Genomic DNA, 11,837 nt, shown 5'->3' on the forward strand with positions numbered 1-11,837 from the left:
TGGGAGAGCCAAACGTTTTTGCAAGCTTGCAGCCAATTTTTATAGTCTCAGACAGAGAAAGTTCCTACTGAAATGGTGGCATTAGATGATTAGCTAGGATGCTATAGCGTGGAGAGTAGGGTGGGCATTTTACATAGTAGGGGGGTCAGGGAACTGGACAGTTGAGATCAGGAAGCTCATGGCAACAGTTCCTATGGGGCTTGGTCAGTTCCAGAGACTTTTATACTGTGACCTTGATACAGGGATCCATACCTGTGACCTTGGTATAGGGTTCCACAGGGGCAACCAGCAGCTAGTGAAGCAGGGGACGAGGAAAATGGGCAGGAGGCCTTGGCAGCCTTCTTGCTGTAATGAAAACAAAATCCACAATAAACTTGGGAGACTCAAAAGAGAACAGAGGAGAGAAAGGGAACCTTTGTGTCAGACGCTCTGTATGTACACTCCAAGTGGAGACGTGCAAAGGGCACTTTGGGCTGCCACCTCCCTTCTTCCTTAATCTTCCTGCTATCACAGGCGCCCAAGTATGCAAACATCCGGGTCCTGAAGGACATTAAATATTGGTTAACAACCAGGGTAACGCAGAACTGTTTACATGGGGTGACTGAGAGACTCTTTCACTCTAAGCATGCCAAGTCTAATATTCCTCAGTTAAAGAAATTCATCAGAACCTCTAAATGTTTTCCTAAGCTAAACAACAAAACATTCCTTGTTCCAAAATTTAAGCAGTGGTCTGGGGACATTTTTACATGTTATGGACACTTTTGTTTTTAATGCATAGATGCTGTAAGAGACAAAAGCATTGATTACTAGTTAAAGATCCTTTTCTCATACCACTGACGGCCTTCTTCCTGCTCGTGCAATGGAAAGGGGGTGTGGGTTCATTGAGGCTGTTCACACAGGGGCTTGCTCACCACTTAACTTCTGTGTTCTGCTCACACCTTCATCCCAAGCTTTATCATGCACTGAGGGATCACTGCCTCCTCCATTTGACAGAAAACAGTGCCAATTACACCGCAGGAAGAGCTTCGATGCCAATAAAGGGTCAGGAAGAGACAGAAGCTCGAGTCAACGGATTTGAGTTTGTGCTTTGAGATCCTGCCTGTGCCCTGTGAGCCCCCAGCCCCCTGTGTTCATCCTGGGACCTTCACAACCCTGTGTCTAGCTCTCTTTGTTCCTGGTCCTCAGCTATTTCCCTTTCCCATTGCAGGCTCAGCACAAGGGTAGGGAAGGGACTTCCCTGGTAGTCTCACGGTTAAGAATCCACCTTGCAATGTAGGGGATGCAGGTTCAATCCCTGGTTGGGGAACTAAGATCCCACATGGTAACTACTGAGCCTATACTAGAGAGTTCACGCACCGCAATGATGCAACTAAGACCTGAGGAAGCCAAATAAATTAATTAATTTAGAAAATAAAAGAGTAGGGAAATGATGACTCTTCTGGTCCTGTGTGTGTGTGTGTGTGTGTGTGTGTGTGTGTGTGTGTGGCACTGTTTGTGCGTGCGTGCTCAGTCACTTCAGTCGTGTCTGACTCTTTGTGACCACACAGACTGTAGCCCTCCAGGCTGCTCTGTCCATGGGATTCTCCAGGCAAGAGTACTGGAGTAGGTTGCCATTTCCTCCTCCAGGGGATCTTCCTCAAACCAGGGGTCGAACCCACATCTCCTGTGTCTTCTGCATTGGTAGGCAGATTCTTTACCACCGAACCACCTGGGAAGCCCCATGGCAATGTTTACTGTGAACTAAATTACCATTTCTGAATGCATCCCTCTCCCCCAAATAGCTGGATTACTAGATACTTAACTAGCAACTTCTCGTAGACTTCTCATCTTCAAAACCTAAGTAGGTAGCAAAATGCTTACCGCAGAGCAGGAAATGAATGGATCGCATTTTTTTTTTAATGAATGAATGAATGAATGGTTTCTGGCTGAACCTTCTGGAGGCCCCATATGGCACCAATGGTTCCTAGGAAACCAGGTTCCCCATGGCAACACCACCTCCTATGTGTATTGTGCCTGTTGCTCAGAGGTGTCCGATTCTTTGCGACCCCATGGACTGTAGCCCACCAGACTCCTCTGTCCATGGGATTTCCCAGGCAAGAATACTGGAGGTGGTTGCTATCCCTTCCTCCAGGGGATCTTCCCAACCCAGGGATCGAGCCCAGGTCTCCCACATTGTGGGTGGATTCTGTATTGATTGAGCCACCAGGGAAGCCCCAAAATACTGGAGTGGTAGCCCATCCCTTATCCAGGGGATCTTCCCGACCCAGGAATGGAACCGAGGTCACCTGTATTGCAGGCGGATTCTTTACCAGCTGAGCGACCAGGGAAGCCCATTGTTGGACTTGGGAGGTATTCTGTTTCTCACACTTCCAATATATACTGAGATAGCAGGGATAGTTTACTTCCTCTGTATATTTTGGGTTCCAAACATTCGCCATACATGATGTCCATCTCTCCCTTCCTTTCCCATCCCTGCAGGACAGAACGTTGTTCCATCCTGTGAGTAACAGCTGCATGGACTGTAACCCTGCAGAGAAGAAGATCTTCATGGCCAGATGCGATCCGCTCTCAGAGACTCAGCAGTGGGTTTTTGAACATATTAATATGACTGTTTTAGAAAAATTTAACTACCATGCCAGCTCCTAGGAAGAAAAAAAAACGAAGGACGAAAAGAGTGATTCCCTACAGATGATAAAAAATTCAACTTTAGCCAGCCTCTGGGTCAAAGGAGTCAGGAATAACTTTTCCTAGATCCAGGAAGCCTGGTTGGAAATATCTGTAAATGCCTTGTCCAAGTAGGGCATCCTAAAGAACTTCCTGCATCCCGAAGAACTTGGCTGAGAACCTCGCCAGCTGCTTCCGAGAACTTTGAGCAGTCCCCTTGCTGGCCAAGGGCAAAGATGACTTAGGGACCTTTCCAAACAACTGCTGAGTTAATAAATCCTAGCATTTCTCAGGTCAAATCCTGCAGTAGTGAGTAGCTATGAATGGATCCTATTAAGTGGGTGGGTGGGGGTGGAGATGGAGGGTGTGACCCCTCTGACAGCCTGTTGAAGGTTTAGAATGAGCCCGTTCTCCAACTAGAATGGTTCAGAGTGCTGCAGAGGATTCTAGAGTGCGCATACCATTCTGTGTTCTTGTGTTATTTTGCCATGGGTGTGCTGAGACTTAAATTACATCACGAAACCGACTTCCAGCGTCTCCATCACTGACGTCTGTCATTTTCCTTTCACAGCAGAAGTAACTTACTGGTCATAAAAGTTCATGCTCCATAAGCCAGCTGGAGTTCTAATTTAGTGCCCTTGTATGAATCCAGTTGAAAACAAACACGAATAAAAAACTATGCTACCGAGTTACTCCAAAGAGAAATATTTCATGGAAGTAGCAAAATCATGTAAGGTTTAGGAGAGGAATTTCACTAGGAAAATCTATTTTTACTTTTCTATTATTTTTAGAATTTTCAGAGTCTGATGTTAGTTCAGTCGTTGTTTTATTAAGGAAGGACATGGAGTGAGGCTGATGTAATTTGTTGAGGAGATTCTTAAATCCAAATAAATCTACACTCCAAGAAACGTGTGAAAATGACTTGGTACACTTCAGTTATGTCTGGTAAGGGCTGGGGACATAGAACTGGTTGGGCATTGCTTTGGGCTGGCTTTTCTTTTTGTTGTTGTTCATTTGTTTTATAGTGTAGATATTAATGATGCTTTTGTTTTTCTTGGACGCACATTGAAAGACTTTCCATTAATAAAGTGCTTCTGACCCCATTTTCTATTCATGGGACAGTATTTCAGGGATGATTTAAAAACTAAATGGAACATTTAATCCTTAAAAGAATTTTTTTTTTACTCTTCCATAACAGTCGAGGTAGGGGAAGAATATATGGAGATAAGCCTGTAGAGGAAAGAATGATATTTTGTCATACATACATTTCTCAAGCTTTTTTTTTTTTCCAGGTAGAAAATGGTTTTTATTTTGCTTTTGTTGTTTGGCTGCTGCTACTGCTGCTGCTAAGTCACTTCAGTCGTGTCTGACTCTGAGACCCCACAGACAGCAGCCCACCAGGCTCCCCCATCCCTGAGATTCTCCAGGCAAGAACACTGGAGTGAGTTTTGTTGTTTTAACTCAGCTTTATATTAATTATATATATATATATAGAGAGAGAGTCTTGGATAGAGAAGCACTGAATTTTAGAACTAGGAAGACTCTTAGAATCCAATCTGTTTGTTTTCATAGATGAATAGCAAAAGCCTAGAGGAAATGGTCCTAATTCTAACAGGGTGAAAGGGCCTTCCAGCGCCTCGCGTCCAGTGCTTTTCCTCCCGTGTCGCATTGACCCTTACCTCATCCAAGAAGGTTCAGGTCATCACTCTGATTTCACTTGGAATGTTCAGTCCTCGATGACAATAACATACCTGCCTGGGGACACCTACGAGAGTAGCACTCAATGTCCAGAAGCTTAAACAGATGAAACCGCTTCTTATAAATGTTCCTGATTGTGTTCTCTCCTTGAAATCTAATCCAACATCCAGTTACACTGCCCTGCTAATAGGTGGGGAAGAGTTACTTCATTCTCCTTACTGATGTTTCAAGCATTCTTTCGAAGAACTATTCTTTTTAAATTGACAGTCGCAGAGATTTTCGTGTGTGTCGGTCAAGAGATCTTGAAGCGTTCAAGATGCATGGTGGAGAAAATCGGTACTGAGAAATTAACCTGTGTGTTGAACAATTTCAGAGAGTGGGTGAAGATTTATCTCAAGTGTTCAGAGAGCAACCTGGTTGTAGAAGGAGATGAGTCTATAAAAATCCACACTAGGTCATTAAGCAGTTGACAGCTGCTTACAGTCACACCAAAGAGCCAGCCCCACGGGCTGTGCCCTGGAAAGCCCGGACCTGCAGTATTCAAGGACGCTCTCATCAGGGGCAGCTGGCCATAACCCGCTCAGCACTGACCCCGGGCAGCCTTTAGGTGGGACACCTGGGTTCACAATGGGTTGCTTTCCTGATCTCAGAGGGCCTTGTACTCTTACTTTGACTTAAAGGATGTAATACAAAAAAAATTAAAACTAGAAGATTTTTTCCAAGAGAAGCCTGGGATACGAAAGCCAAAATTAGATCCTCAAGGGACTTTCCTGTGACTCAGTGGTTAAGACTGCCTGCTCCCAGTGCAGAGGGCCGGGGTTTGATCCCCGGTCGGAGAACTAGATCCCACATGCTGCAGCTAAGATCTGGTGTGACTCAAATAGATAGATAAATACTTAAAAAAAAAAAACCTTAAACTGCCAAGTAATTGTTAGACGTATGAGAAGACCAAACATCCAAACAGAATAAAAGGAAGTCTCAGAATCTCCCCCTGGGCAGAAGGGCCTGGCACTGACATGAACATGTCCAATTTCCCAGCATCACCGAGGGTGGGAATCTGCTTCCTTCAAACACCACCATGACTGTTCTGAAACACAGAACATTACATATGTTTGTGTATTTATTTGGCAAGAGGACTGAACGGTCACTGGAGAAATTATCTTTCCTGGAAAAAACAGGATTTAGAAGTTGTAGCAGCAGAGTTCTGACCCACTCTTTCATCAGAATTGGAGGGAAAAAAGCAGAAAGTTCATCTGGCCTTGGGAACTGCTACTTCTCCAGGATAAGAAATGATTTTTCCCAGATGTTAGAACATAGCTAACCTTTCAAACCCCTTTTTAATGTGTTTACCAAGAAAAGGCTGTGCTGGAAAACAGTTGCAAACTAATCATGGGATTTTCATGTGTTCCAAGGCTGAATACCATGGCAATAACAACGTGCCGCTTCTAGGTCTATCACTACTTAATTTAAAACACCGACATGATCACAAGACTGTTTTTAAATGCATTCACTATCTCAGAGTCCTCAGTGTGTAATGCAAGGCTCAGGATTCTTTTGTGAGTTGGTGTTTGAGAGCTCAGTCGCTTCAGCTGTGTCTGACTCTTAGCAACCCTATGGACTGTAGCCCGCCAGGCTCCTCTGTCCATGGGATTCTCCAGGCAAGAATACTGGAGTGGGTTGCCGTTTCCTTCTGCAGGGAAACTTCTCAACCCAGGGATCAAACCCACATCCCTTATGTCTCCGGCTTTGGCAATCAGGTTCCTTACCCCTAGCGCCACCTGGGAAGAGCGTTCAGGCTTCCCGGGCAGCTGAGTGGTGAAGAATCCACCTGCAAACAAAGGAGATCCCCTGGAGAAGGGATTTGTAACCCATCCAGTATTCTTGCCTGGGAAATCCCACAGAGTCAGACACAACTGAGCCACTGAACAACAGTAACATGAGATTCTTGTGAACACTGATTTATCCCTGGAATCCCTTTTGGAAGATCTCCTGAGGCCTCTTCCCCTGACACGGATATGAGACAGAAATATTCTTTCACAAGCAGGTGCTGGAGATATTAAGAAAGAGGGCATTTTATATAAATCCTGAGAGGGAACATCTCAAATGGAAACTATTTCTCAGCGATTCCGTGACTCTGGGAGCCGATGGCAACAATGACAGGTAGGCCACATGTCCAGACACGGGTGCCCTTCATCCCCTGTTTTTACAGCATCCCCAGGTCCTGCTCTGGCCATCATAACTCTCAGATGACACCACCAGCTGGCAGTAATTACTCTCCATGTGTGCGACCAAAGTGGGAACACTGACAGGTGACAAGTGGCCGGTGCTCCACGCCGCCAATATGAGAAGATTGCTCTTTGATTTATGTCTGGAGCCCTTGCCAGAGACCTGGGAGCTGTTGGCGACTCTATTTGGTGGACTTGACACTGGCCGGGAGCTGTTATCACAGTCACTCGTCTCTGCTCCCGACATGCCAGGCTGGTGTGCCTGGTACTGCGGCTTCAGAGATGCCAGCTCAGGTGCGTCTCTGATGCTGCACTTCACAGAAACCTGGGCTCATTTCTTCTGCCCTTGTAGCCTGAAGTGGCCCCCCTCAGCACATCAGGAGACAGTCCGCAGGGTCCCTACAGTCTGCTGCCCACCACGTGTGCCCGGGTCAGCCTCAGTACAGAAAGCCTGGACACTGAAGAATCTTCTATCCTGACCTCACCTTGTGAAGGTGAGCTTACTAGTTTGTAACTCAGAGGCACAGGTCCTGGTTTACCAGGAACAGTCCTAGTTTGTGCCTGGTTAATTATCATTACACAGAGATCAAATCAGTCAGTCTTAAGGGAAGTCAAGCCTGAATATTCATTGGAAGGACTGATGCTGAAGCTGAAGCTCTAATACTTTGACCCCCTGATGCAAACAGCCAGCTCATTAGAGAAGATCCTGATGCAGGGAAAGACTGAAGGCAGGAGAAGGGGGTGGCAGAGGATGAGATGGCTGGATGGCATCCCTGACTCAATGGACATGAACTTGGGAAAACTTAGGGAGATGGTGAGTGACAGGGAGGCCTGGCGTGCTGCAGTCCATGGGAACGCAAACAGTCGGATATGACTGGGCAACTGAACAACAACAACAACAATTATCATTAATGCTTCCTTTTACTCATAAAAATGTCCTAGTTTGTATAGAAAAGTATCTGGTTGCTCTATAATCTACCTGCCTGTTTCCTTCTTAGTTCCTCTATAGAAAGTTAAAACGTCCAGCACTTATAAATGCCCAGTGTCAACAGGAAATCATGAGTCTCACCCCTTCCCTTTACACAGGACCAGACGACAACCAGTTTTATTTGGGGATTGTCTAAAGCATTCACATGGTTCTTTACAAGTTGGTTGATGGAGGCTTTTCAATTAGGGCTTCTAATAACTATCTGTTTGCCATGTCAAGATAATCCTAGTTGAATTTTTTTTCATGATGTAAAAATAAAAAGTATTTGAAATCAACTAAGTCATTTTCTACTTTTCCAAGCTGAAAACAATAGCTCCCTATCCGCAGCCATATTATTAATTCTCAATATTATGGTATGAGATGTGTGTGCTCAGTCACTCAGTCATGTTCAATTTCCTGTGACCCCAGGGACTGTAGCCCACCAGGCCTCCTCCATTTCTGGGATTTCCCAGGCAAGAATACTGCAGTGGGTTGCCATTTCCTTCTCCAGGGGATCTTCCTCACCCAGGGATCGAACCTGGGTCTCCTGCATTGGCAGGTAGATTCTTTACCACTGAGTCACCAGAGAAGCCCCTAAGAGTCCTTGAGTTAGTAGCTCAGTTGTGTCTGACTCTTTGCGACCCCGTGGACTGTAGCCTACCAGGCTTCTCCGTCCATGGGATTCTCCAGGCAAGAAGACTGGAGTGGCTAGCCATTCCCTTCTCCAGGGGATCTTCCCGACCCAGGGGTCAAACCTGGGTCTCCTGCATTGCAGGTGGATCATTTGCCATCTGAGCAACCTTATATCCATCTAAATAGTTTTGCTGCATCAACACAATTCTAGATTAAATGTTTTGCTCATGATTTAAAAAATTTATTTGAAATCAACTAAGTCATTTTCCACTTTTGCAAGCTGAAAACAGATCCCCACCTGCAGCATATTATTAATTCTTAATATTATGGTATCAGATACAGGTAAATAAATAGATGATAAGTAGGTTCTATTTACAATATTGCTTTTGTTTTTCAGAATGATTTTACATTCATCACCTTCTGCTATTGTAACCACCCAGTGGTTACAGCCAATGGTGGATTATATTACCATCCTTAAGAAGAAACTACAGGGATTTCCCTGGTGGTCCAGTGGTTAGGACTCTGCTTCCAGTGGGGGGCAGGGGTTCTACCCCTAATTGGGGAAGATCCCTCATGCCATGAGGCATGGCCAAAAATTTAAAAATAAATAAATAAAATGGTTAGTTCTTAGGTTTAAAAAAAGGAGGAGGAGGAAGAGAATAAGAAACTGCAGGACTCAGGTCAAGGGGTGTGTCAGGTCAAAGGCATACAACAAGTTCACACACAGCCTGGCCCAGAATCCAGGCCTGGATGCTGACGTCTCAGTTCTGCCCGTCTCCATGGTGTCTGCACCTCACTGTAGGGTCACTGGCTCACGGTCAAACCAAATATGAGAGGCTCTGAGTAACTTCAGAATGTGTTAACAGTCCTTCAGGGGTGGGGAGGGGAGGGCTCTGCTTTTAACCCATAATGATGTTTGTTTTTCTCCCCACAAGCTTGGGAAAGGGAGAGCACCACACTGCATGCCGGGTTATTCTCTCCTAATGAGATGTCCAGGGTGCTCTGAAGGAGCAGTCAACTAAAGGTGTGCACTTAGCTCTGGAGGAGAAACCCTCAAGCAAACACCGTGTGCGCTGGGAGTCTTCATGGGTTCAGCCCTTCGGACTACAGTCTATGGGGTCACAAACGGTTGGACAGGACTGAAATGACTGAGCACTCAGTATTCTTTCTTTTTAATTTACTTATTTTTAATTGAAGGATAATTGCTTTACAACACTGCATTTGTTTCTACCAAACATCAACATGAATCAGCCATAGGTTCAATATTCTTTCTGAAATGTGCTGTCCAAGTACAGCTATTAGCCATTTGAGACTCTGAAATGCACTGATGTCAGCTCGCTCTGTGGGAATTTTTTCTCTTCTGGGGATACTAAATCAGAAGTTCTCGGGGATACTAAAGCCTGCTAGATACAGAAAATTCTGCAAATAGAGATAATACACTGCTTTGTGCCCTAGCTCTTAATGTCTTAGCACTAGTATTAATAAACCCAAGTTAATTCTCTGCTGTGGTTGTCATGATCTTATATATGGATGCAGATGTCTAAAGAATGGTCGGGGTAATCTAGAGCTACATTCACCTTGAGAGGAACACATCCAAAATCATCTTACTTCAAACATCTTCTCGCGTGCATTAAGCCAGTGGTTATTAAACTGTAGTACCTGGTAGTCCTGTTGGTTTAGTCACTAAGTCATGTCTGACTCTTCGCGACCCCATGGACTGTAGCCCACCAGGCTCCTCTGTCCATAGGGTTTCGCAGGCAAGAATACTGGAGTGGGTTGCCATTTCCTCCTCCAGGAGATCATCCTGACCCAGGGATTGAACCCATGTCTCCTGCAAAGCAGGTGGATTCTTTACCACCAAGCCACCAGGGAAGCCCCCGTAGTACCTGAAGGGACTGTCAAAACAGATTGCTGAGGCTTTCCAGGGGGTCCAGTGGTTAGGACTCAGCGCTCTCATCACCAGGGCCCCAGGTTTGACCCCTGATCAGGGAACTAAGATCCTGCAAGCCATGAGGTGCCAATAAAAAAATAAAATTAAATAAAAACAGATTGCTGAGCCACCTTCTCATCCCCACCCCAAATTCTGATTCATTCAGTCTGGGGTGGGGTCCAAGAAGTTACATTCCTAACAAGCTCCTAGGTGATGAAAACTCTGATGGTCTGGGATCCACCCTTTGGCTTAGATCCACAGTTTCACATTTAAAAAAATTTTTTGACTAAAAAAATGTTGTTGTTGTTCATTCTTTTTTAAAAATTTTGTTTATTTATTTTATTGGAGGCTTTGAAATATTGTGGAGGCTTTTGCCATACATCAACATGAATCAGCCATGGGTGTACCTGTGTCCCACCATCCTGAACTCCCCTCCCACCTCCCTCCCCACCCATTCCTCTGGGTTGTCTCAGAGCACCGGTTTTGGGTGCCCTGCTTCATGCATCAATTTTGCACTGGTCATCTATTTCACATATGGTAATATACATGTTTCAATGCTATTCTCTCAAATCATCCCACCCTCGCCTTCTCTCACAGAGTCCAAAAGTCTGTTCTTTATATTTGTGTCTCTTTTGCTGTCTTGCATACAGGGTCATCGTTATCATCTTTCTAAATTCCATATATATGCATTAATATACTGTATTGGTGTTTTTCTTTCTGACTTACTTCACTCTGTATAATAGGCTCCAGTTTCATCCACCTCATTAGAACTGATTCAAATGAATTCTTTTTAATGGCTGGGTAATACTCCATTGTGTTTATGTACCACAGCTTTCTTATCCATTCATCTGCTGATGGACATCTAGGTTGCTTCCATGTCCTGGCTATTATAAACAGTGCTGCGATGAACATTGGGGTACACGTGTCTCTTTCAATTCTGGTTTCCTCGGTGTGTATGCCCAGCAATGGGATTGCTGGGTCATATGGCAGTTCTATTTCCAGTTTTTGAAGGAATCTCCACACTGTTCTCCATAGCGGCTGTACTAGTTTGCATTCCCACCAACAGTGTAAGAGGGTTCCCTTTTCTCCACACCCTCTCCAGCATTTATTGTTTGTAGACTTTTTGACAGCAGCCATTCTGACCGGCGTGAGATGATACCTCATTGTGGTTTTGATCTGCATTTCTCTGATCATGAGTGATGTTGAGCATCTTTTCATGTGTTTGTTAGCCAGCTGTGTGTCTTCTTGGGAGAAATGTGTCTTTAGTTCTTTGGCCCATTTTTTTATTGGATTGTTCATTTTTCTGGTACAGTTTCACATTTTGAAAATACCTTTTAAAGCTAGTTTTGTTGATGTTGAATGTGTTTAGAAACTGTGTAATACATCTAAAAGCCATCTCTTAGGGGACTTCTCTGGTGGTCCAGTGGTTAGGGATCCACCTTGCAATGCAGGGGATGCAGGTTCGATCCTGAGTTGGGGGACTAATATCCCACTTGCCACAGAGCTACTAAGCCCAAGTGCCACCAGCTACTGAAGCCCACACTTATGTGCCACAACTAGCAAGTCTGTGTGCCTCAAAAGACCCCACATGACACAACTAAGGCCCAACGCAGCCAAATAAATAAATCAGTTCAGTTCAGTTCAGTCAGTTGTGGCCAACTCTTTGTGACCCTATGGATTGCACATGCCAGGCTCCCCTGTCCATCACCAACTCTCGGAC

General features: G+C 44.9%; 1 protein-coding gene across 1 annotated transcript in view; it reads left to right on the forward strand.

Moving 5' to 3' along the window:
* The window catches only part of GALNTL6 (polypeptide N-acetylgalactosaminyltransferase like 6), a 1,453,898-nt gene extending 1,451,252 nt beyond the window's left edge, over positions 1–2,646 (forward strand). Inside the window, exon 12 of the mRNA XM_052644952.1 lies at positions 2,479–2,646. Coding sequence (XP_052500912.1) covers positions 2,479–2,646 — 168 coding nt within the window. The remainder of the gene's footprint in view (positions 1–2,478) is intronic.
* Positions 2,647–11,837: the final 9,191 nt, after the last annotated feature.

This window comes from Budorcas taxicolor, chromosome 8, assembly GCF_023091745.1.
Source record: "Budorcas taxicolor isolate Tak-1 chromosome 8, Takin1.1, whole genome shotgun sequence".
Lineage (NCBI taxonomy): Eukaryota > Metazoa > Chordata > Mammalia > Artiodactyla > Bovidae > Budorcas > Budorcas taxicolor.